General features: G+C 33.5%; 1 protein-coding gene and 2 long non-coding RNA genes across 19 annotated transcripts in view; 1 reads left to right on the forward strand and 2 right to left on the reverse strand.

Moving 5' to 3' along the window:
- LOC146872854 (uncharacterized) overlaps positions 1 to 15,483 on the reverse strand; it is a 32,028-nt gene extending 16,545 nt beyond the window's left edge. For 4 of the 7 annotated variants that reach the window (XR_014982498.1, XR_014982497.1, XR_014982499.1 and 1 more), the window contains exon 1: positions 15,355 to 15,468. This is a non-coding gene — a long non-coding RNA (uncharacterized LOC146872854). Of the gene's footprint in view, positions 1 to 5,753; positions 6,616 to 7,944; positions 8,383 to 14,932; positions 15,031 to 15,108; positions 15,206 to 15,354 lie in introns of those variants that run through there. The other 3 variants (XR_014982501.1, XR_014982502.1, XR_014982500.1) reach the window with 3 other exon arrangements.
- LOC118447459 (glutamate receptor ionotropic, kainate 2) overlaps positions 1 to 27,604 on the forward strand; it is a 74,412-nt gene that overhangs the window by 29,344 nt on the left and 17,464 nt on the right. For all 11 annotated transcript variants that reach the window (XM_085659058.1, XM_085659059.1, XM_085659057.1 and 8 more), the window contains exons 4-8: positions 251 to 502; positions 7,773 to 7,948; positions 8,070 to 8,123; positions 8,242 to 8,406; positions 16,011 to 16,163. In XM_085659058.1, the coding sequence (XP_085515184.1) occupies positions 251 to 502; positions 7,773 to 7,948; positions 8,070 to 8,123; positions 8,242 to 8,406; positions 16,011 to 16,163 (800 nt within the window). The remainder of the gene's footprint in view (positions 1 to 250; positions 503 to 7,772; positions 7,949 to 8,069; positions 8,124 to 8,241; positions 8,407 to 16,010; positions 16,164 to 27,604) is intronic.
- Positions 3,151 to 5,280, reverse strand: LOC146872855 (uncharacterized). The gene is made up of 3 exons (XR_014982503.1): positions 4,943 to 5,280; positions 4,687 to 4,858; positions 3,151 to 4,228 (listed from the first exon to the last, which is right to left on the reverse strand). It is a non-coding gene; the product is annotated as an uncharacterized LOC146872855 (long non-coding RNA).

A 27,604-nucleotide genomic window follows, 5' to 3' on the forward strand; every position in this document is an offset into this window, starting at 1 on the left:
TTAACGTTTGTAATATGTGTCAGAACAAATATTTTTTTCTTTATTCGTGATATGATAAAAAATGAACAATATTTAAACATCATAATCTGAGATTAAGATTAATTGTAATATGTGTCAGAATAAATATTTTTTTTTATTCGTAGGATGTGTGATAAAAAATGAACGACGTTTAAATATTCGAGATTGCAGATAAACACTTCGTATTATAAATAGATACGTTCTAATTTAATGTAAAAAATCGATGTTTCAGCGTGCCATCAGGTCAAGCACGGCGTTCAGGCAGTGTTCGGACCTTCGGACCCGATACTTGGTCAACATATACACAGTATCTGCGACGCACTCGACATTCCGCATCTCGAGGCCAGGCTGGACCTGGACGCAGAAGCGAAAGAATTCAGTATCAATTTACATCCCGCACAAAGTTTGCTCAACGGCGCTTATCAGGACGTTATGGAATTTCTCAATTGGACCAAGGTGGGAATCATTTACGAGGAGGATTACGGTGAGTACGATTAATATTGACAAGAGAATGAAAAAAAAAAAAAATAAAAAGAATTCATAACGTTAAGAGATTCAGAATGACGAAAGCAACGATTCGAGCGTAAAGTATAAGGATCTTTTTTAACGAGAAGACGTTAACTTAAGAAATTGCCTTAACATCTTCATTAAGTTTTCATAACCGTGAAAATAAATTGGTACGATAAGAATCGCCAGAAAATGGAAAGGGTTTTTTATAATAATTTTTAGGTAGTTGCCGTAAAATCTTTTTTTTTTCTTTTAGACATTTGACAGCTCCGTCCATATTTCACTTTCATGACTCTAATTCAAGAAAAAGCTTTGGCTCCGAATGTACCATCGTTAATCGTTTCATTAATCGTTTCTTTCTCATACCCTTGAGCCATGTAGTAAATGGAAACGTTAGAAAATCTTTATTTTTCCAAAGATCCAAACTTAGACGAGTCTTAAAAAAAATACCAAGACGATGGGTAAGAGAAACCCAAGTACTCTTATATATTCCTCTTGCTCCATTTCTATCGCGAACATTAAACGAAATTGCATATTCATAATCTTGTCGTGAAGTTCGTTGGTAGGCCTTCGATGAAGACTCTTGTCATTGGATTTACGTCTGATCGACGTAATTAATCTTGCTTTTTACGTCCCAAGCAGATCATCCTGATCCGATTAAAATTCAAATTAAAGTATAAACAGCGAGAAGGAAGGAGAAAGGACTGAAAGAAGACTTGATTACTCGACTTTCGTCTAACGTTTTATATAATAAATATATCCATCTATCGGAAATTGTACGAGGCTAATAGTAGATACGATTTCATTTCGAAAGATTATTTGAAGTTAAATCATGAGACGTAGAACAATGTGCATATTGAGATCTTCAAAGCATTGTAGAATACGAATGAAACTACGTCCGAAGCCATAAGTCAACTCGATTCGTAGAGCTTCCTGTTTCCTGGAATGCGAGGGTAAAATCGATCGAACATTTCGGAAAGGTCCGTAACAACATCGAACCCATGTCATTCACCTCGATCGTTTCCGTTCTTCGAACGTTCTTCTGTCCGTTCATTTTAGTCAATTTCAAATGTGCCACATCATCAAAATGATTTATTTTCTACATCTTATTTAAAGGCATCAAAACATTGTGAGCGATATAATTGAAAGATCAATATTCTAAAAAAAGAAAAAGAAAGTATTGAAATATCAATAAGCGAATATCAGATTTTTTTTAAATGCACTTACATATTTATATATCTATGCCCATACACATATATATATATATCAATTGAGACACTACGTTTTACGAATCTGTTGAAAACGATTCGCTAGGAACACATAAAGGACGATGCTTCGTTCGTTTCCAATTTTCGAATTTATCACACCTAGCCTTTAACAATCCGTGACCACTTTGAGTGAATCTCTTTTTACCAGAACACGTTTGTTCAAATTTCCTTCGGAAGAACACTTTTATCTCGGCAAACGTGTTAGCTACCAGGAACTGTTTGAATAGACTACGAACTAGTTTTCCATTCTAGCCTCGTTTCTGCTTACTTTGTGTAACGCAACATAGAAAAGCAACACGATAACGTTGTTCGAATATTGAAAAGATTGTAGATTAAATGTAAAGTATGAACGTGATAGAGTTCTTCATTTATTTTCGTTAATTTAATCCTTTTTCTTTTTTCTAGTTTTTTATTTTTTTGAAAGAGATCCAATATCTTACATCAAAGTCGAGAAGAAGATCGACAGAGTTACCTTGATAGAAGTGCCCCTGTCTTCTTTTTCGTCTTGCCGTAGTATTAACCCTCGAACCCATGTCCTCGATTATTTACACCCTACTAACAGGGGATCGAAAGCTTTATAATGTTCTATGTTTCACGAGAGTTCTGTCCCAGTACTGTCAATTGTGACAAGCTTCATAATTTACTTTATCTTCCTTAGCTTTAACGCTCGTTCCCGTTGAAATTCGCTTCGAAATTCTTAATAAAGTTTTAGGAAATTCTACGAAACAGTTTCATTGTCTTATTTAAAGCTCAGATACGTTCCGAATGACAATTAGTTTCATAGGAATTAAAGATGCTGATCTATGGCATTTAACTCGATGGATCGAACCGGATCGAATCGAATAAAAAGATTCGAGAATACCGTAGGTATCCATCCTTTATCGTGCAAAATAAAAAAAAGAATATTCGCGAAACCGTTCGCATACTGCTTCTCGTGCTCTTGCCAGCCTGATTCCATGTCCCTACGCTTTGAGAATCGGCAATGAGCTTTCGAATACAGCCATCACCAACTATTGTCGAACTTCCAAGACTCTTATTCCCCCCGAATAAGCTTTCCCTTTTCCTTCGGTCTCCTCAATTCTAGGCGCCTTCCTTCATTTTCCTTCCGTCTCTTTCCTCCTTCCTTCTACATTCGGCCACGTTCCTTGAGAAACATCCAGGACAATGGAGTTACGGATGAGAAAACGAATCGTCACGCCGAACACGCTGCCTCGTATCTCGATATTTCGTCCTTGGAACGTAGAACTTTGTGGCATTATCCGAAATTCGAACACGATCCGTACCGGGTAAAGCACACCTCGGAATTAATTAATTTGAACTTGTCAGATGATAACAATAATAATAACAACAACTGCAAAAAAAAAAAGCAGAAATCAAAGAAAATTAAGAGAAAGCAAAATTTCGAGATTTCGAGAACTAAAATTCGTGCGAGCTGAAAGCAACGAATCGCGAACTTTCAAGATATTTTGTCATTTCGTTGAGAGAACTACCTTTCTCTTTTACAACGGACATCTATAAATCTCTCTCTCTCTCTTTCTCTTTCTTTCTCTCTCTCTCTCGCCCTTTTTCTCTCTTTCTGGAAACGACTCACAATTTTTCTCGCGGCTTTCAACTTAAAATAACGAAACACACCCAGACACGAAAGACCGGTAAGTGTAAATTCTTATCAGAGTTATTTCAAAAGATAAAGAATGCAAGACACTCGCGAGAAATAAAAAATTACAAATGACTTCCGGTTACTCGTTTGCCGGTTCAACAGCCCTTTGGTAAAATAATAGAAAAATCGGAATTCGATAACGAATGACTTTCGCACGATTAATCGGAATGTGAAAACTGGTAAACTCTGATTATTTTCTGAGATAACTTCTCCAATATTTGAATCCGAAAACGATTCGATTATCTCGAACTCCGTTCTCGAATATGCGATAAAAAGGAAACGAAAGAAGAAATTCAATGAGGAATTTCTTTTTAATTTCCTTTTCTCGCTCTCTTTCTCTTTCTCTCTCCCTCTATTTTACTTTTTTATTATGGTTAATATGTTGCTTTAAAAGCTACATATACTATGCTTATTGTATTACTTTTCTTCTTCTTGTATTATCACTTATCCATAATTCTATTCTTTCATCGATATGAGATTCACTTTCTTTGAAAATATATTTTCTTTTCTCTCATTTTATCCTGTATTTCGGTAAGACACGGTGCGATATTTCGTTTTGAAAAAGATAGATAGTAAGTGGGTGTCATTAGAAGGAATAAAAACTGATATAATAACTCCTTTCTCGAAGCCGCAGGCTTCGCTCTCCAAATGTCCCTAGAGAAATTATCCTTTTCGAAGAACCGACTGTCGCCTCTGGCTGCAACGTTAGCTAGCCCTTTTCTTTTTTCCTCCTCTTAACTGTTCCCTCTACATACGATTCCGTACTCTCGTTTGAAACCTGAAAACGAGGAAATTCGTGTCACCGAAGAAAGATTTATTTGGATTTTCACTTTGTTATCTTCAAAGTCCATGTATATAGACACACACACATATATACATATCCTATATATATATATATAGGATAGTATAAAATATGTATATAAAACATATATATATGATAGTTCTATAAGTGATGGTCCATTTTTTTTTAAAGCTTCAATACATTATAAATTTAATCGACATCCGATATTAATTAAGAACAATATATATTAGATATATGAAAAATTATAAAATTATAAAAAGTAATTCTAAAATTTATAAAAAAGATAAGAAAAAGAGATTGTTTCTCGTGTAAAAGACCATCTCACTGTCCGAGTGATATAATCCATGATTTTAGCTATTATGATCCACGAAAAAAAAAAAAATTTTGTACATAACAGAAAGAAAAATTATTTCTTTTGCTCTTATAAAACTTACATAACATAAATTCAAAAATGGTTGAATACTCTTCGTGAAATCATTTATCACATCTTACACATTGTATTCATGTTGTCTTGTTTCATTATACAACTGTACTTCTCTTTATACTCGAATCATTCAACATTATCTTCTGTGCCAAAATTTTCTTTAGTCTTGTTGACTACATAATCTGAAAAATTTTCATCCGAGGATGAATCTTCTGTAAGAGAGACATTTACGTTTGTTTGCTTAAATTTTTAGTATGTTTCGTTACTTTTTTCACTTGAAACATTTCTTATGTTTTCTATTTTGTTGAACTACATCTGATGACGTACTGGGGTTGGATTAATTTTATTTAGCAATGTGTCTACCGTGTCTCCCATGGAAGTCTTTTTATTTATTACTTGCAAACAAGCATGTAAGACAGGTATCTAATGGTTCTTTAGTTTCCTTTGTATCTTCTTTAATTACTTGAGACACATGTTATTTTGATTGTCGTTTTTCATTTGAGACAGCACGTAATAGATCTTTATCATTCAAAATAATTAAAATTCATCATCTTCGTTAATAATGTCTAAATTTACGATGGGTCACCTATCGCCAAAAAAATCGAGCCACCTATCTCGAAAATCAGGTAATAATAATTCATTTGTTTTTTCAAAAATGTTAAAACAATATCTCATTATAATATAAATATTATAAATATAATCTTTAAATACTATATTAATGCATTATATTCAGAAGTAATTATTTTTTCATAATTAGTTAGTAAATTATGATTAAAAGTACGAGCAGAGCATTTTTGAGAATATTTAATTTCTATATTACAGGTAAATTATTTAATTTCTTAATTGAAAACAAACATATTGAAAAAAAAGAGTATTATTCATGAGTTTCGTTAATAATTGTAAATTCTATTACTAAAAAATTGGAAAATCAAGCTATATCTGCAAAATATGAGATTCATATCATTTGAAATCATTATATTTAAATATTTAATAAATTATTAAATGTATATATATATATATATATATATATATATGTATACATATAAGTATGAATATATTATGAATTTTCCATTCGTTTCGCTTAATTCTATCAAAAGCGTTCGATAAAAATTTTTTGTAATTGAACTTGCTCATTTTTGATTCTTTCTGTTTTATTTTGTCACCCTCGTGATACAGAGTACATTAGCATGTATCTCATTTTTCTCGATCATTTATTTAAGTCCCTTTTCCGATAATGTCTAACAATTAGAATTAGCATAGGTATACTGCATTACAAGTTATAATGAATCGATTCATTCGTGCGCGTTAACAAAATAAACGTGAAAAAGTTGTTCATTCGTTCATTCGTACGAAAGAAAAATAGAAAGAAAGAAATAAAGAAAAGAAGGAAGAGTAATGCACGAATGTTTAAAGTTAGGGCAGGATGATGGATGCACCTTTATTCCGTACAGTTCACTGCGGAAAAGCGATGGAAAATTATGTAGGGAAATCATTCCATGACATAAACAAAATTCTAACTTGTATTCCATAATTAATTATTGCGCGTGAAAACCACCTTTTGTTTTTTATTTTCTTTTTCTTTTCTCCTTCTTTTTTTTCCTTCTCAACCATCAAGAATAAATAACGATCGTGTATGAGAAGTTTATAAAATGAAATACTTATTTATGTGAAATAAAAATATCGAGGGGTCTTAGATGAGAAAGTTGTTGCGTCGATATCGATATGTGGATATGTGGGAAATAGAGATGCGGTTGTAGACGTAGATAGGTAATACGCTTTCGAGCGGATTTCGAAGATCCATCAGGGTTTCGTTTGTGCCGTCGACGTTTACCTTGAAAGATTAGCTTGACTTCGGATGTTCTTGCCCACCGGGAGAAGCAGAAGAGATCGTATTCGATGTCGCGCGCGATCCTTCGATGTTTGCGAGTGGAAAGGGTACCTAGAAACGAGGGTAAAGAGAGAGAGATAGAGAGAGAAAGAGAGAGAAAGAAAGAGAGAGAGAGAGAGAGAGTGAGAGAGAAAGAGAGAGAAAGAAAGAGAGAGAGAGAGAGAGAGAGTGAGAGAGAAAGTAGATGAAAGGGAGACTTGCCATGAGTCGAGTTATCCAGGATCGACTTCCGTCCTGGAAACGACTAGGGAGACTTGAGAGAGAGAGAGAGAGAGAGAGAGAGAGAGAGAGAGAGAGAGAGAGAGAAACGAGATTCTCGCGGGAACTTGGATGGGAACGAACTCGAACCTAGGAAGACCCGCAAGTCGAGATGATACCTTGATTACTTAGGCACTGCAAAGTATTGATTTCATTGGGTAGCGCAATTCACGGGTTTCGGTCCTATTAAATTGAACGAGCTAATAATAGATGACCAATTACTGAACGACCGCTTCTTCTCTCGTCTCTTTCTCTTTAGTTTTCCTCTTTCTATTCTCGATCTCTTTCTATCCTAATCTTTTTTGAAGGCATCCTTTTAAAATTGTCCCATAAGACCCACGTAAAATATTTCGTTATGAATGTGCTGCGGGTTAGGTGAGTTTGTGCATAAATTTCTCAACTCTCTCTCTCTCTCTCTCTCTCTCTCTCTCTCTCTCTCTCTCTCTCTCTCTCTCTCTCCCTCTTTCTCTCTCTCTCTCTCTCTCTCTCCCTCTCTATCTATCTATCTTTCTCTCTCTGTCTTTCTTTCTCTCTCTCTCTCTCTCTTTGTCTCTCTATGTCTCTATCCATCCCTTTCTATTTCTCACCGTAGGAAACCTCGAAACTTCAATATTTTACCTATGTAAAGTTATTGCGCTTTCGTGCACGCAACGGTACAGAGAAATCTCTTTGTCCACGAGTGTTATACAAACCGAAAAGGAAATTGTTATTTTCGAGGGACATATTAGAAGCCTCGCGTAAAAGCTTTGCTAAGAGATTTTATTAGTTTGATGATAATAATTCATTGGTCCGAGTTTTCGTTGGGTTTCCCTCAACTCTCGTTAACTACCGATACGACTTAAGGAGATATATGTATAAGAAAAAAAAGAAAATTGATAAAAATAAAAAAAATAAAAAAATAAAGAAAAATCGTCAGAGAAAATATCGATCGACGTTTCGACGTATTTCAGGATTGGTGAAGTTACGGGAACTCGTGAGATCACCAAAATCTTGCGAGATGGAGGTTCATCTCAGACAGGCCGATCCCGACTCATACAGGCAAGTCTTGTCCGAGATGAAAAGCAAGGAAATTCGAAATCTCATCGTAGATACGAGACCGGATCACATGCATCACTTTTTACGAACGGTAAGATGGAAACGCTTTGTCGATTTAAACGTTTCTCATTTTTCCCTGCCCTCCTCCCCTCCAGCCCCCGCACTTTGCCCTCTATCCCTTTCTAACTTATTCATTCGAAAATTCTTTACAGATATTGCAACTGCAGATGAACGACTACAAATATCACTACCTCTTCACGACTTTCGTAAGTATTAACGTAAAGTATCAAGAAGACATAATGCGAAAGTCATGTACCAAGGTATACATTTTTTTTTCTTTTCTTTTTCACTCTTTTTTTTTTGGGCTTTTTTTCCACGTGTAAGGATATCGAGACTTTCGATCTCGAGGATTTCAAGTACAATTTCGTCAATATCACTGCCTTCCGTTTGGTCGACGCCGATGACGTGGGGGTGCGAGGCATCCTCAGGGATATGGAACGGTATCAGCCAGCCGGAAATACGATTCTGAATAAGTCAAAAGTTATTCAGGTGAGTAGTGTATTCGATCTCTTATCGCACTTATGCGATGCTCTTCGCATAGGATGATCGCTCGACCTTTCACGATCTATTTTCAAAATAGGACGTATTTATTTTATGTATCTAAACAATAATGACATAAGTACGAACGAATGAGGAAACTCACTTTTGTTTCTTTAAAAATTAAAGATATTTTGTTTCCTTTTCTCTCGTGTACCGTTTTGTACGCCAACGATATATGTACGTGTAAATAGTTCTGTTGGATTTCTCAACAAAGTCCGTAGTATCTCTTAGAAAAAAAGAAAAAGAAGAAAAAGGGAAAAGAGATTGGAGGCTATGAAAAAATAATAATAATAATAACAATAAAGGTTGCCCGAAGCGACGACGGTCGTGACGGCAATAGCAATAGCCGTTTCGATAGCGCTTCCGAGATATAATAATATCGTCTTATTTGAATTATCAGAAATTTTTTACGAGATAGAAACTTTCGAGCCTCATAAATGACACTTATTCCGTCGTCACGAAAATGTCAATTGAAAAGAAACGACAAGATTGAACGAAATGTGTATTTTTTAAAAGCAATATATTTTTTTACATCGCGAATAAAGAAAAAAAAGACGGGATTCGTTCGAAAATAAAAACGAAAGATTTGATTCGCTTCTTTTTTTCTTCTTCATATCGACGTGCTTTCAAAAATTAATTTTCTATCATTCCAAGCGAGTAATTGGATTTTCAATGTTCTGTCAATCAATTTCATATTCTTTTTATTTCTATTCTATATGAAATCAAATACATATATATTATTATTACATATATATATATTATAACACATGATTATACATATACGTCGTGTTATAACTTTCTTTTTCATCCTTACGTGATTATAAGATCGTAGGTAGGAGGTTAGACAATTTTTGGAAGTGGTTTTTCTCGAAACGTTCTAATCTACATAGAAATTGGATGAAAGCTTGTACAGTTATATTATGATTCACGTACGATGAGCACATTATACGATCTCAATTTTTTTTTTCTTTTTTTTTCTGATAGTCACGCACTTTCATATCTATATATATTATACATATACACACACACACACACACGCATACACATAAATGTATATATATATATATATATATATATATATATATGTAAACAAATATTACATAAGATATTTCGGTCGTACGTTCTTATTGCGGATCCCTCGTTGTCGAGAAAAATTCATCGCACGTAATTGCATAAATCGAGTTTAGCTCAACCACGGACTTTTTTAGTTTGGCCATGCTCCCGTTTTATATCCGTGAAAACCAAGTAATGGACGAATATAGTCATTTATTTTCGAATTCCTCGATCGTTTCGAATTACCATCATACCTACCTTCATAATTTCAACATTCAATCGACTGGTTGGTTAACCAGACGTTTCCTCCGAAACTAAGTATCTTCATAGTTTGAAATTATCGAACATATGTACGTATGAGAGATCTAATCAATTTCATAATACTTATTAAAAGTACACTAACATGTTCGAACATTAACGATATTTACGATAGGTGTATATACTCTATATATATATATATACCCATAATATATACAATACATATATTTGATTAATATCAAATACATATATTTGATTCATAGTACGTACTTTATTACGATTCTATTACGTTATTCCGAAGCAGTGAGAGAACGTAATTATTGTAGAAATTCTGTATTGGTTGTAAAGGAATCGTCGACTTTGCGGAAAGAAATTGAATTAATAGAACTCGAGACAAGTCAATTGCCATAAACTTCTTTAAGAAACATGATTAAAGATCGAAAGGGATATTCTAGATGAAGGATGAGAGCCAATATTTTCCGGACGACAAAATCGTTACTAATTATCGAGAAAATAAAATCATTAAAAGTCGACTCTCTATCTATTATATACATTATTATATAATGTATATATAACGATGTCATTTTAAATTCACATTCTTTATATAGCTTAGAATATCTCGACTGAAATAGTTTCCATTAAAAAGTATCGGTAAAGTCATAGTTATGATAAACTATAAAACTTGCGAAAAGTGTAGAGAAATCTACTTCTACGTTTATTATTTGTATCAACTAGCACAGTAATCGTAGCACCAATATTTTATGTGTCGCGCTTGATACCCTAAAATGAAGTAAAAAGTTTACAAAGCTACGCGACTTCGTAAAGAGGAATGATGCGGAGTTCGCATTAGGATGGAAAATGTGTTTACAAAGAGTAATATGAACGAAGGCGCTTAAAGACTAACGAATGTTTTCATAATGAAGAAAGCAAAAATATGAAGGATTAGAAACTAAATAGAGGAAGATAGAGATAGATAGAAAAAAAGAGAGAAAGAGAGAGAGAGAGAGAGCATGAAACGAAACTGTATATTTTTCTTTTGAAAAAATGATAAAAGCATGAGAATATCAAGAATAACATCATTTTCGATTCTTTTGTCTTTCGACTCCTACTCCTCTGTCCTTTCTTTATATATGAAAACGCATAGTTAAAAGTAAGTAAACTAAGTTACTTGCTATTATTAGTTTTACTTATTTAGTTAAATGAACGTGACAGTTTTATCTTTTCACATTATTAGCCTCATTAAGGTTTCCTTCTCTTTCTCTCTTTCTCTCTTTCTCTCTCTCTCTCTCTCTCCCTCTCTCCCTCTCCCCCCCTCTCTCTCTCTCTCTTTGTCTTTTTCTTTTAAATGATAATATTTATTCTTGCAGAAAACGAAGTAGAAATAATAATGCTCGTTTTATTATTTTCGTTTTCGTTTCGAACAAATAACTTTCCTAATCGACGTGTTAAACTTTTCAAGGATTAATTACGTCAACAGAGACGATCCTTCTTTGAAATAAAAACTAGAGAATGTTGAATGAAAGTAGACGATTGCTTGTACCAACGATTCCTTCGAGTACGATACGAAATCATGGCGTTGTCCGGGAATTCAGTCCCCATGGGCGTTTCACGCACACTACTTTCTTCTTGTAAGTTCTATCAAGCTCCGACTTTTTCCTTCGTCGTTCTATCGTAAGACGAACTAAGCTAAGCGACCGTTTTAACTTAACGATACCAAAGCGTCTCGCAAGAAGTTCACTCGCAATCAACGTCGTTGCATTACCGAGAAAACGAAAAAAAAAAGTTAAGTCGAGAGTAAGAGAGAGAAAGAGAGAGAGAGAGAGAGAGAGAGAGAGAGAGAGAGAAAAGAAAGAAATAGAAATGATAAAGAAAAGGCATCTTTAGCGATGCGCGTGCGAGATAAGCATAGCTTATCTGTTTTTCTACGAGCCTTGAAAAGAAATGTAGACGATTAAGGAAAGACTGTGATCTCTAATCCTGAAAGAAAAAGATCAAAAGAAGAAAAGGAAGGAAAATATATGGGGAAACTCGTTACAATCGCATACTCGATGAAACCTTTTGTCTTTCGAAATTTCTCTCTCTCTTTCTCTCTCTCCCTCTCTCTCTCTCTCTCTCTCTCTCTCTCTCTTTCTCTCTCTTTCTCTCTTGTTTTTTTATCGACAGAAATATCTCAAGAAAAGCGAGAAGGAATACGCTCGTGGAATTTTCGCAAACCAGGATAAGATTTAATTATCGTTCTAAATTACGAAAAAGAAAAGAAAGAATTCTTTGACGAAGGAATACGTTTCGCATTCACGGAGAACAGAACTCGATGAGCTTCGAACAAACTCGCTCTAGCAGGCATCCCTATCCAATCCGAGCGACCAATGAATCACCGAATTCCCTGCGCCATGCTGGATAACCTTTGCTGTTGGCGCCATAAATCAGACTATCTCGTGCTCGTACCAACAATTTTATTATTTTATTTGTCCGTAGCTATAGGCGTCCTAGAGACGGCTGCCTGCCTAACTAAAGTCATTTCCAGTACGTTCTTCGGTACGTCCTCGAAAATGCCTCTGTTGTCTTTCCGCTCACATATAAATAAATTATGCGGTCTCATCGATATATGAGTCCATCACGTTTGTTGAAATCTTTTTATTTTTGTTACCAGCTTTTGATAAGGACGGTCGGTCTTTTGCAAGATCTCTCATATCTTTTTCTTTTCTTTTTTTTTTTTTTCTATCTTTTTATCGAATAATATTTCTCAGAGAACGATTTTCTCTTCTTAAAATCAATAGATTCGAAAGAGATTATTTACTGTTACTTGCACGTACTGAATCTGACTTCGAGGAGTACCCACTCGGAACGTCAATAATTTAACCAAAGTATGCTCGAGACATTGATAGGACAGAAGTAAACTTTAAAATTTAAACGCTCTAATCTTCGGCCATATCTCGGTTTACCAAATCGATAGGATAAACGTTCTTGAAACTACTTTTCTCTTTTTCGTCGATGAAGAAAACTTCTTTTATCGCGAAGTTTGTCTTTTGATCGAGATAGAACGGAATTATTTAATAAAGCTTCTTACCTGTTTGATTTACTGAACAATTTAAATCTCTTGGAATATTCGACCTATGGCCGCTTTTCAGAATCTATCTTTCGAGAAGTTAAAATAACCCTGTCAACAATAAAGAAATACTGAATGCAATATTAATACTTATAGTGTATTTTGACGTAACGCAAGAAGCGACAAAGTAGAAAGGTGAGAAATAAGTTCGGGAGAAACTCGAGGTATATAACAGAGTTCGTACGAAGCATTTCCATTTCGCTTTAAATGCTAATTACCATCAAGTTGATCCGGATGGACTCGGGACTGCAAAAACATCGTTCCTAGTAAATTTCTCTTTCGTAAAGCTAGTTATACCTCGGAGTTATATTTTTTTTCCCCCTCTATAATAGAGAAGAAGAGAAAGGGCGACGAACTCATTGGAAAAAAATAAAAGGGACAGAAGAATTGGGGATTCCTTAAAGTTTCTATTACTTTCAACTGTTCCATTATTTGTTCTTGCAAAATTTGCGGTGAGAGAAGGTACTACCGTCTCCTAAATCTCTCTCTCTCTCTCTCCCTCTCTCTCTTTTTCTTTCTCTTTAACCATCTATCCATTCGTCGCGCTTTCTCTGACTAAACTAAGCGCAAGGTAATTAACGGGATCCTCAGAACTCGTGTACATTGATTCTTCCTTGTGTATAGACCAGTCGTCCAATTTACCGAACAGTGCGCAACTATCTCCAAGGAATTAATTACTATTATTAAGCGAGTCGTTAATCGGACGACCAGCGATCTTTCGTCGAAAAGTCTTTAGGAAAGTTATTCATTTATCTAAACATCGAACTATCAGTGAACCGTTAAAATTATTCGACTATAAAGTAACTTATTTCATTTTCATATCGAACGCATAACTATACGGAAATTCTATTCGAATCTTTAACTTTGTTCGATGAATATTGTATTTATATACCTGGAATATCTAGTTACTATTACCTACATATATATTTCTTCGAAAATTCAACAAAATCCATTATTAACCGACGCATGCAACGATCGACAAGTAGTCTCTCTCTCTCTCTCTTTCTCTTTCTCTCTCTCTTTCTCCCTCTATTTCTCTTTCTCTTTACTCGTATGGCTCACGTGAATTGATCGTGAGAGACACGTGAAAGTTGAAACTTTGTCATATTATAGTAAACTTGGTCCAATTAAAAGTACACTCTAATTAACTTGGTATAATGTACATATATTTAAACTAGCACAACTAAATATCATAACTTTTGAAAGGTTAAGACTTTTCTGATAACGCCTTTTATTTTGTAACTTTGTTAAAGATATGTATCTATATATAAGATCATGTATTAGAATTATATTTTCTTTTTCATCTATATTGATACGATTTTATTCAAAGTCTAACAGAAATTTCTATTCGTTGCTCGTTGTTATATGCTCGTCGTTTATGTTCGTCGTTTGAATTATAATTTGATAACGTACAATCGGTTTTTTTATTAATTAATGATATAGAATAAGAAAAAAAAAGAGCAATAAAGCTAACAACTCCAATTAATTGTCCATTCGTTTTACAATGAAGACAATCCACGTATAGAGTCTCACGTAATCCCAGCACCCTTTGCTTTATCTCTACGCTTACCTCAACACGTGACGTATTTGCGAAAGACAAACGAAAGGAAATCTTCCTCTATTCTTTTTCATTCGTTGCCGAGAACTAAATTCGTTCAGTGTATATAAGTCACAAAGTTCAACATCTCGTAATCACGTGTCAACATTTTTCTTTTCTTTTTCCTTTTTCTTTTTCTTTTTCTTTTTTTTTTTTTTACAGAAAATAAGCTCTTGCCAACATCGAGACGTACATAGATATCATTGAAAATGTCTGTCAATAACAGACTCCGAATGTAATCAGACGAAATTCGGATCGATATCCTCGTGCCTCTCAATCATCCCATTACTTATTCAGTATGATCGGAGATCGATCGATTATGTTCGTTTAAATTTCTTTTCATTGATTGACTGATTGATTGATTGATTTATTTATGTATTTATTTATTTACTTTTCTTTCTTTTATTTTTTTTTTTTTTTTTTTTTTTTTTTTTTTTTAATTTCTCTTTTACATTGTAATTGTTCCACCTAACGTGTATTTCCTTTTTTGATATACTTTCTAACAGCCATTAATCAAAGTTTTGCGCAGACGAAATAATGGAATATCGTATAACCAATGCTGTAATTGAAAACTTGTCAGTACAATGACGGAAATAACGAATATACAAAATTAATTCGCAGTGTACAGTTCCCTTACCGCAGTAGTATATTAAATTTCTCACTGAGAGAAATTCAAGGCAAGGAGAGGCAGAGTTAAACTGTCAGAAGTGTGTTAAAATCGACTATATATGGACCTAGTGGAGATTTCAACGGTATTTTAATTATCGATATTTCACCGCTTATTTTTATCTAATGACTTTTTTAATTATAAAAAAGGAGTTTTAAGTATGAAAAAGGTCACGTATTGAAGAATAGATGACAAGAGAAGAAGTATACACTTTACCATTGTGTGGAAGATCAAATCGAGAACTCGAATACGGCGAGAACATAAAAGCAAAGTGCCCAGCCGGTACCACAAACAGATGCAACCCAACAGAACGCGATACAATGTAGAATGTAATGTACTTTTCCATGCAGACCTGACTACCGACATTGCTTTTTATAGCTTTTCATATTTTTCTACTTTCTTCTTTTGCTCATCGTTCCGTAGCGGTTGCATGAAAATCAAGGGAAAACAGGTTGGACGTTCGCACAATGAAAGTCCAAAGTGAGAAAGGTAGAAATGAGAGAGAGAGAGAGAAAGAGAGAGAGAGAAAAGGATTACATAAAATTATAGTAATCGAAAGCAAAAATCAGAATACCTAAGAATTTTGATATTGTTTCGAAAAGTAACAGATTATAACATTCGTTATCAATGTTTTGTTCGATAAAGACAATCGAAAGAGTCATCGATTATATTTTTTAAAACATTTTTGAAATTTCGTGCGATCGAAAAGAAAAGAAAAAAAAAAAAAGAAACAAGAAAGAGAAAAAGCCGATAAAAACGAAAATAAACCTCAATAGGATTATCTCGATAGAAAACAATATTACATTTTATCCGACTTAGAGATAGAAACGAAAGAGAGATGCGCATCGATCAAATCGTTTTTATCATTCCAGGCAGAGCCAGCTTTAATGTACGACAGTGTGCAGGTCTTCGCAGTGGGTTTAAGGACTCTCGAGCAATCGCACGCCTTGAGGCCTGCCAATATATCCTGTGAGCTTGAGCATCCCTGGGATGGTGGATTGTCCCTTATTAATTACATCAATTCCGTAAGTCGTTTTGAGAGATCTTTATTCGTACAACCAAAATATCTAACTATTATTTTTCAATTTGAAATTAGGAAAAAATTTTGGATATTAAATTATGGCATAAATCATAAATAATAAGAGAGGATATTTACATTCAAAAACCATTACTTTGTATGTATACCTTTAAAATGTATAACCACATTAAGCAGAAAACGTTAAAATAATTTGCTTTAATTCGGCGGCCATTATGAAAATGGTATAATCTAAGCATCGTTAGCGGACAATTATTTCCACAAATGGATATACTTACTGTAATACATACTCCATATTCGTAATATAAATAAAAATGAAAAACCGAAGAACATGTTTACGTTCTGTCACGTTCTCTTTACGAACTTACCAACGATAGTTATGATTTTGATGGCTAAACGTTTACTCTGAAACACTATAGCGAACTTTGTTATCCCATGGCAGATAGAAAGAATTCGAATTCGACTAGATACGTTGAACGTGCAGAGACCTGTTATTCGCTTACACGTTCGTTCAGCTTTTCTTTTGGATTTTTTTCTTTCTTTCTTTCTTTCTTTCTTTCTTTTTTTTTCTTTTTTTTTCTTTTTTTTTCTTTTTTTCTTGGTTCAATCACCGATCGTCAGGACAAACGAACAACCCCCACCCCTCATCCCCCGAAGCTCTGCGTCTCTTCGCACGATCATCCACGACGCCTTTCGGAAATGCTGATACTTTCTAAAGAATCAAAGGCTTCGAAGGGATCGAAAGTTTTTTTTTAGAAAGTTTTACTCCTTCACTACGAACTATCGAGAGTCTTAAACTTTTAGAGAAAACGACAGTGACATACTAATTCGTACGGTTTTTTTTAAATTCAGGACGATATCTTTTGAGTTTGTTTTGTTTTTTTTTTGTTCCATCTCTGTTTCTCAATTTTGATTACCCCATTGACATAGATTGACATTAAATTACATCGTGTTGTAGACTTGAAATATTTTCTTCGAACGTTCGAGAGTTTTCTTCGAAACATTTGGTCTATCTCGAATGAACTTAGCAAATATTGCTAAAAATTTTTTAACTTCGAAAATTTTTATCGTAGCAAACGTTCCTACGAAGTTCGTATATAAGCGTTCTGAATTCCAATTGATAGATCGCTCCTTCTACCTAAAGATGTTGGTAACTTGACAGGAGTTACCATATTTCCAACTTCTTTACTATCTCTCTGAACATCTTTTGCAAATTTTTTACTTATTGACGTATCCATCATTGAACAGTATTCAGCATATGATATATTTTCTTATAGATTCACAAAACTCGTTTTTTTTTTCTCTCTTTTCTGCTCTCATTTTTTTTTCTTTCTTTTTCTTGATAACTAAACAAAATTAAGAGAATGAAAAAAATGAAACGAACACTAGGATACATAGCCGTGGGTACTCGGTGAGTTCCCTTGCGGGTAAATATTTGATACGACAAAACGGCGAACGGACAAAGAATCGAAGAGACGAAGGAGGTTAGAAAAGATAAGAAGAAATATAGAAAGTCAATCGTAAAAGGAGTGATTGGAACAAGTGATATTGTTCGTTGGTTCGTTGACGAAATTCAATTGTATCGAGTTAAAAAGTGGAAAAGAAAATCCAAAGAAAAATATTAGAATGTTCGTTTGTTCGCTTAAATCGATTCAAAAGTAAATATATCGAATATAATACTGCCTATTAAATTTTAATTGATATATGCAGAATCACGTTTGCGTCGTTTATTTTATATAGAAGAATAACACAAATCAAGGATCGAAATAGACGGAATTTTGTTGAAAATGGATGAAAAAGGAAACAAAACAAATAAACATATAAACATTCAAACAAACAAACAAACGAAAGAACAAATAAAAAAAAGATTTGTAATAAATTTCAATCAACTGTTCGGGTTCGCAACGTGTGGTGCGACGTGCCATGCTACAGTCTCCTCTGGATAAATTGTTTAATACCGTGATGAACGGTTTTCAAAGCTGCCACGAACAGAAATCACATATCTTTCTGTGACATTGCACTTTTTTTCCTTTCCGACCCGACGACTCTTTCCACCTTTTCGTACGTACGTTCATACTTTCAACATTTTTCTTTTCCTTCGTATATCAAATAGGAATTCTTAATCGAATTATAAATAAGATTTGCGTTATTATGAGTTTCAAAAATATTTCGAAAGTAAATTCAAATCCAACATCGTATTTTGACATAACGTTTGACGTATCGAAACGTGTTTCTGATAGTAGTTTAATGTTCACGAAGAAAAAGATAGTGACGTGAAATCTAACGTACATGTATCTACGTATATATGTGGCTTTCGTTAAGTAACAAGAATTTCATACGTTCGTGCTACATGCTCGTTTCTTTTCGCAACTGAGATTTGCGAAGCATGCGTGATTTATAAAATTGAAGAAGACATTTTCTATATAAGATAGAATTTTAATAGTTATATATTAAAATTTCTTTTTATTTCTTTTCTTTTACTTTTTTCCTTTCTTGTTTCTTTTCAAATTTTATACGTTCGTTTTTACTATGTTTTCTCAACAATGATATTCGCTAAGATTGACTTGAAAAAAGAAATGAAAAAAATGTTAAATACGAATTTTAGATACGATAACGATTTCTATGATAATTTGTTCTTTTTTTTTCTTTTTATTTTCTTTTCTTTTTTTTTTTTTTTTTTTTATTTTATTTTTTATCAACTAACAGAATGAGTTTTATTGCTACCGGTTAGTGTAAACTAACCGGTGAACGGAAATCATATTTTTTTACATGTAGAAGAAGAGAAGGAGAATGAGAGGGAGATAGAAAAAGAGAGAGGGAAAATGCATGATTCCATAACCGTCGGGATGGATTGCGTACCATTTGGAAAGTATAGAAGGAAGGGAAAGTCGATACATAAATGCAATTTCGAATGGGTCAACCATTTCCGTGTTCCTAGCGGTCATCTACCGGGGAAACGTTTCAAAGATCGTCGACGTGGAAATATGCGTCGTTGCAACTCGTGTTACGATTAAACGAGCTTTCATTTATAACAAGTATATCCCTTTAATTGTCCAATGGATATTTAGTGGCTCCGATGTAACATAATTACGATGTAAATTCACATGTTTCAGGGATATTTATTTAAAAGTATATTTAATGTTTAACAAATGTACACATGTTTTCCTTTCATAAATTTTTAAGAGAGAATTTTTATAATTCAACGAAGGAAAAATAAAAATTTTTTTAATTTGAGAAGTAATATATCAGAAAAAAAATAAGTGGACCATATTTCCTAACCGTGAAAAATATCTTTTTAGTAGTAACATTTTTCTCTCTAATGCGTTCATGCATATGCATGCGTTCGCATATCTCGATACATGAAAGTTCCTCTAACCTCGACTTTTCAACTTCGTTCCGACGTAAAACGCGTAGCGGCTTCTACGTTCTAACGTTCGTTCTTCTTCGAGGAAATCCATATCATATCTCACGCTAAGTTTGCAGACCTTTTTGGTATTAAATCGTGGTGCTCTTGTTCTACTTTGCGCCAAGTTTCACTGATCGTGAACGTGATAATAGCTTTCTCCTTTTTTTTTTTTTTTTTTTTTTTTTTTTTAAGAAAAACGATGCAACGTATAATATAGAACGTTTCGTTATCGTTGAAACTCAATTAATTCGAAACGTATTCGTACGTAACAAATTATCGATCGAATTATCAAAATCTATAATATTAATTTTGTAAAACGTCATGTTCTACTTTTGGAAAATTTAATGGTATTAATAAATTAAATTGAACTAACCGTAAACTAATTAAAAATACTTGATGGTATATCTGTGCATTATCGTTAAAAAGTCTACTCCTGTAATATATAGATATATTGGATCGCTATCAGAAAATTAAAAATACTTGCGTAACGGCACATTCACGCTTACCATTTAATTGAACGGTATGGCTCTATAAATTTGTGAATCTATCAGAGTATGGTGTACGTGCTACGCATCGAAACTGGTTCTCCCCTAGGAAAAGCGTAGCAGGTAATTATTTATTCGATTCGATGACTCTCCAAGGAAATGAGTAACGAGGAGTATCGTTGCTCGATCGTGTTTTAGCGATGTCAACAACCTCGGTTTTCCCACTGAATTTTACGTTTTCGTACAATTTTTACGATTTTTCGAGACATCGAGATCGAACGTAATCTCCACTTTGATGCGTCGCACGATCGATCACTTTCGGATTACCAAGGTGAAAAGCATTTCTCTAAAACCTTCTCGTCGATCAAGTTTTAATCTTATTGATCGATAAAGTGGATCGGAAGGATTAAAATCGAACTGTTGCAAGAAAAAGTCGATGAACGAATATACATTGACAAAAGAAAAAAAAACGAGCAAATATGATGATCGATCAAAAGAATTTTCGATCTTTATAATATTCATCGGTTAAAACGAAATCTAATACCGAGTAAAAATATAAACCAATGAATAAAATTATCCAAAGATCATCCGTATCCTGTATTATCCATGAGGAAACAACAAGAACATTTATGGACACACATTAATTTAATAAACGGCACGACGAGATTCCAATATCGGCACCGAGTTCTAGGAAAGCCTTAATCGACTTGAGATATTTCCATCCTTCCAACCCTTCGTGGAATTTTGGAATGGTCCAGAGTGAATATCAACCGAAAGCGCCTTTCTAATACTGGATTCTGAATTATGATTGATGTTAATCGCTGTTAAGTCGAATGGTTTAAATTAGCATCTCAGAACATAGTCCGATTGTTCTATCAAGAACCATCGATAATCCCGTACACCGACAATAGTCGATTATATCTCTACCCTTCGTATTCTAATAATATAAGAGAAGAGAAGCATTGAAATGGAAGGTGTACCGTAAGGAAAACAATAAAGGAAATGACCGGTAGCCCATTGCGAGACCATTAGATAATTACGAAGTTGCATATTGAGGTAACCACGAGGGAAGCTGAGAAATATTAAATGCATGGTTATCATTCTAGGGACTATTGTATCGCAATCAAGAAGAAAGATAAAACTTGCGTGAACTATACTTTCCTGCTATTCTCTCTCTTTTTCTCTCTACCTTTCTTTCTCTCTCTATATATATAATACTATTTTCTTCTGTTTGTCTCTCTCTCTCTCTCTCTCTCTCTCACTCTCTCTCTCTCTCACTCTCTCTCTCTCTCTCTATCTCTATCTGTCTATCTATCTAGCTAACTGTCTATCTATATATCTATCTATCCATCTTTTTCTGCATTTAAAAGCATATCTGCGATAGCGCGAAAGCCATAAAACTACTTGGCATTACTCCAAACGCGTTTATTGCGGGATTAGCCGGTCTCTTCGTCTTTTTTCTCCTCTCTATTCCCTATCGCTCTTCACTGTGCATCGTTCTTCCTTCCTTAAAGGATCTTTCGAGCGACGTCGATTTTGGCACAGGTGCAAATTTTTGTTTACTCCTCCTTGGCAACACTTACATACTCCTATCGTCGTTGTTTTCGTAAGACATATAGGAGGCGCGAGAAAGAGAGAGAAAGAGAGGGAGAGAATAGCAAGACAAACCTTTTAAACATGTAAATCGACTCTAGCTCCTGCTCTCCCAACTATTCTCATAGTTTTCTCATTATGCAAACTGTTTAGCCCATTTTAAATCTTTCCTCCTGAAATATTCTCACAATGATAGCTTATATTTTTTACAAAAAACGAAGAAAAGAAAAGAAGAAAAAAATTGACACTAAAACGTGTGCACACGAGAGAAATGAAAATGTTGACATTAGAAAAATGATTTTATTTATGCATCTGTTCTTTTTTTTATACCTGACGATAATGCCGAAAGAAAGCAAGGTTTTATAGTGTCAATCGTAAAGGTAAGCGTAGCTACATATTTTCCATATAAAAATTCGTCGAATCGAAAAGAGATTTTTTTACTCTCGTTGTCGATTCAGGCAGGTCCCCGGAAGGATGTTCGAAATTTACGATAAGCGCTACCCACCGATGGAATTTCGCGCATACTCGTTTTACGACGTACCACGTGTCTGGAAAAAAAAAAGAAAAAAGAAAGAACGCACGCTCGATTCTATCGACAGGTGTTCGAACTTTGCATCGACCGCTCTTTTATCGGAGCTTGTACGAACCAAAACCCTGCTCTCCCTCTTCCTCCTCCTCCCTTCACCTCGAGCTTCGGGTAATCTCAAAGCTGACGCCTTGTTTTGTTTGAAACGTTTATATGCAGTAACAATGTTTTTATTATATATCTCCCTCACGATTTTATATTCTCTCCTCTAAAATTTTGCTTTTGTTTGTTTTCCTTTCTTTCCTACATTTTTTCTTCTTTCCTTTTTCTTTTTATTTTTTTACAAATAAACTCATTAGGTAACTTACTTTATACCGAGAGGAATTTTTTCTATGAAAAAAGAAAAATATATATATATATATCAATTAGTTAATAAAATTAACATATTAGAACTGATCGTGCAGATTGAATTAATTACGAATTTCTGCGAATTCACATGGACTTACAAACATTAGCCACTCACATGGCATCGAAACGACATTGTCGAACGTTTCCATCTTCAAATCCCAAGACTAGAAATAGCTTAAGCGTTAAGCGTATCTCGTTCGGAATTGTCAAGGTGAATAGAACGAGAATCAGGGAGAGAGAGAGAGAAAGAGAGAGGGAAACAAAACGACATTGTCAGAAGATAAAGAGCAAGGTCCAGGTAACGCTGGTAAACCCGTTTGTCAAGGGTTGAAACTTACGATTAACGATCCGAAGGACGAATTCTCTCTCCCCCTCTCTCTCTCTCTCTCTCTCTCCCCTCTCTCTCTACTCTCTCTCTCTGTCTCTCTCGCGCTATTCCTTCACTATTCCATGTTAAGGAGTACCAACGTTCGTGAAACAATAACGACGACGTTACAAGAGAATCACGGAAAGAGAGACAATTAAGGTGGGAAAACGCTTTTCCTGCTGTTTGTTATATACAAAGGACTTATGGAAGAATATCCATGGTACAATGAATTTCTCTTGTGAGTGTGGAAATTCTCAGTATCAAGTTAAGAATGATTAGGACTTGTTTATAAATTACGATTCATTTCCGTGTAATGCATGTAAAATATATTTCTCTCTGTATATTATTTTGTTATCGATCTCTTGTTCCATGTAAAATTAAGAAACATAGGAAGGAGTCAAAGTACGTGTACCGCAGGAAATGAAATGTCGTACGAGCTTTTGGTATCGGAATTCGGCCGAAGGAAACTCGTATGCATTGGCAAGCTTCCAAATGGTATCCTAAACGTCACCCGGCTGTCATTAGCATCGCACAGAGCACACGAGTTACCAGAATGGTATTCGTACTCACGTTTATCGTCATAAATAGTGCGGACGGCCGATAAATAATGTTCTTTGCCAGAGAATGAACGAGCGACGATAACATTCATCGATGGACGGCATAGATATGGCTATTAGCGTCATTTTCCTATAAACATGCACAGACCATTGTCTCTTCCGTTTCGATATTCGAATTGTTTTTCTAACCGATATATTTATCTTTTTTGAATTTTTTTTTCTTTACGTTACTATAATAATAATAATAATAACAACAACAACAACAACAACAACAATAATAATAATAATAATAATAATAATAATAATAATAATAATAATATATAGGAATAATTGAAATTATTTTATTAATAATAAAATAATAATAATAAATTATTATTATTATTTATACAATAAATAATACATTATATATTAAAGTATGATATATAATATCGTATTATATATCATATATTATTATTATTAATACAGTAATAATAATAACAATAATAATAATAGGAATAAGAATAGTTTTTGATCGATTTGACTATGTTCAAGTTCATCGTACGTGTACGAGGAAACCTTATGAAAACTGACGGTCCGCTTCCCCTTGCAAACTTAATCCCAATTACATAGAGAATAGCCACCTTAGAATGTCGAGAGATATATCGGCCGGAATATCGAGCTCCTTGAAATAGACATCAACCCTACCGAGGAGAAAGTTCTTAGTCGGGCAAGGTAGAAATTACCGTTGCTAACTAAGTTAGTTAGTGGTCCCTGATGTACATTTCGACGCATCGCTAAATCCTCGCTTAAGACGATGTTCGATGAATCGCTCGATTGAATCGAATGAGATGCAATTACCTCATCGATATAATCATGCAGATGTGTTTTGAACGTTCTATTCTCTGCCGTATTCTCTTGAACGATAAATAAATTAAATGATTACGAAATTAATAAAAAATTAACAATACGAAATTAATAATTCTTTATAAATTTCTATTACGTAATATTAAATGAAATTCTTTTTTGAATATTTTTTAAGTAACAACTTTATAGAATTAAATTTATCGAAACGAATTTCTTTGATCATAGTCACTTGTGCTAGTTGTATTATTTTTCCGAAAAAGTTACGTCCGTTATATATATTCTGTGCGTATCTAGATATATAGAAACTATTTCGTAAAATAGTACAGTCAATCTCGACAGCGTATAAAGCCATGAACACGCCATGCACGTAATATCGATACAACTGAAAATACAATCTATCCAAGTATCGATAACCAGGTTGGATAAGACCACGACTTCATATTGTCGGAAAATCGAGATTTAAGATGAGATCCGAGTGGATTTTCCTTCGATACTTTACTGAACTTTCATAAAAATTTAAATCTTTTTCGAGCGAGATGTCAAATTTATAAATAAAGATGAATGAAAAATCGATTTATGTGTCTATGTATATCTACATTCGTGCATACATATAACGAATGAATCTAACGAAGGAAGAAAAAATGACATTGAAGTTTATGATAGCCATTAACTTACGATAATTGAACCGAAAAAAAGAGAATGAAACACTCTTTAATATGGAAAACAATTCCTCATATATTATCTACAAATGAAAATGTATCTATGTATTGTTTATATATATCACGACTCCACGTTGCCGAAAAAATCGAGATTTAAGATGAAATCTGACTGGATTTTCTTTCGATCCTTTACCGAACGTTCTTAAAAATCTAAATCTTTCTTGAGCAAGATGTTAAATTTATAAATAAAAAATAATTAAAAACCGATTTATTCGTCTATGTATATCTACATTCATGCATACATATAACGAATGAATCTACGGAAGGAAAAGAAATGTCATTGAAGTTCATGATAGCCATTAACTTACGATAATTAAATCAAAAAGAAATAAATAAAAATGGAAGACTAGTAAATAAAAAGGAAGACAGTTCCGTATGTATTACATACAAATAGATATCTATCTTTTTATTGTATATATTCGAGGAAACAAGCTTTCAGGTACGTCCGGAAAATAACAAAAAAGGATGAAATCAATGTCAGCTCGAAAAGCGGAAGAGATTGAGGAGAAGGAGGAGAAGAAGGAAGAGAAGGAGTGGAGGAAAAGGAAGAGAAGGAGGAGAAGGAGGAAGAGGTGAAGAAGAAGGTAGAGGAGGTAAAAGAGGAGTGGCGCATACTCGACGTCTGATTAATCGTGCAAGCGCGAAGTACGATAACAGTATAGTGGAAGCGAGACAGAAAGAGAAAGGGGTGGGCTTTTGCTAATTAAACGCTTCTGAGATAAGCACCGTTGTTGACGTTTATTCTTTAGACCGCAACACGACGTTTCTCCTTCGTCGACCTTCCTCACAGGAATACAGAAACTTCGTCAAAATTGCATTCACCAAATTGAGCAAAAGAAAGAATGAAAACCAAGATCGAGTCGATGATTTATAAGATAATTCTCCGTTCTACTTCTTTTCAAAAGCAAATGTCCATTTATAACAATGTTTTGAGTACTTTTACAGAATTACCGACTCTTCTGCCTTAACTTTTCCTGCTTTTTTCTTTTTTCTTTTTTCTTTTTTCTTTTTTCATTTTTGTTGGCTCGAATATAGAGATAATGTTGAACCCTACGTTTTCTTACGACTTGGCGATACTCATGTTCATATGTATAAAGATACCAGATAATAAAATCTAAATGTTATTAGTTATTTAATATTATTCAAATGTTCACTACATAGCGACAGGTTTCCATCTTGCTATATTGATATACATAATAAAATAAAAATAATAGATATATATATATATATTAATAATAATAATATATCGTATATATCATAGGATATCGTATATATCATTAGGATAATATGAGAAGTGATGGATTCCTTTTTTTAAAGCGTCAGAACATTGTAAATTTAATCGATATCCAAAGAAAAGCAAAATATATTTGTAAAAGTAGATACATCAAAAATTATAATATCAAGATAAAATTAAAAAGTAATTTTAAATTTTTATAAAAAGAAAAATAGAAAAAGAAATTGTTTACCGAGTAAAAGCCATCTAACCCAAAATATATGAATAAGATGATCCATGATTCTAGGTGGCATGATCCAAGTAAAAAAAAAGTTTTGTACATAACAGGAAGAAAAATAATTTCTTTTGGTCGCATAAAATTTCTCTACAGAGATCACATAAATTCTAAAATATCCTTCGTGTAATCACTTATCACATCTCATTCATCGAATCCATGTCGTCTTGTTTCGTTGTACAACTGTACTGCTATCTATACTCTACGCATTCAGCATTTATCTTCTTCCTCAAAATTTTTTTCAAATTTTTTAAAAACATAATTTGAAAATTTTTTATCCGCAGATAAATCTTCTATAAGGGACACGTTTACGTTTGTACTTGTCTGAATTTTTGGCACGTTTTGGTATTTTTGCTGCTTGAAATGTCTCTTATGTTTTCTAATTCGTTGAACTTCCCTTTGATGGTATACTAGAAATTGAATTAATTTTATATAGCATTGTGTCTGATGTGTCTACTATGGAAGTTTTTTTATTTATTGTTTGCGAATAAGCAGATAAAACAGGTATTTAAGGTTTCTTTATTTTCCTTTGAGAAAATTTATTCTTCATTTGAGAAACTATATAATAGACCTTCATCATTCAAAATAATTAATTAAAATCCACTATATCCGTAAGTAATGTATAAATTTACGATGGATCATCTATCCTCGAAAAAATCGAGCCACCTATCTCGAAAATCAGGTAATAATAATTCATTTGTTTTTTCAAAAATGTTAAAACAATATCTCATTATAATATAAAGATTATAAGTATAATCTTTAAATACTATATTAATGCATTATATTCAGAAGTAATTATTTTTTCATAATTAGTTAGTAAATTATGATTAAAAGAACGGGCAGAACATTTTTAAGAATATTTAATTTCTATATTACAGATAAATTATTTAATTTCTTAATTGAAAACAAACGAAGGATTCATGAGTTTGATTAATAATTATAAATTTTACCATTAAAAATATTTCAAGATCGGATCGTATCTACAAAATATGAGACTGAGTATCTCACCAGAAATTAT

The sequence above is a fragment of the Vespa mandarinia genome, chromosome 8 (assembly GCF_050613455.1).
Source record: "Vespa mandarinia isolate Hongniang chromosome 8, ASM5061345v1, whole genome shotgun sequence".
NCBI classification, from domain to species: Eukaryota; Metazoa; Arthropoda; class Insecta; order Hymenoptera; family Vespidae; genus Vespa; species Vespa mandarinia.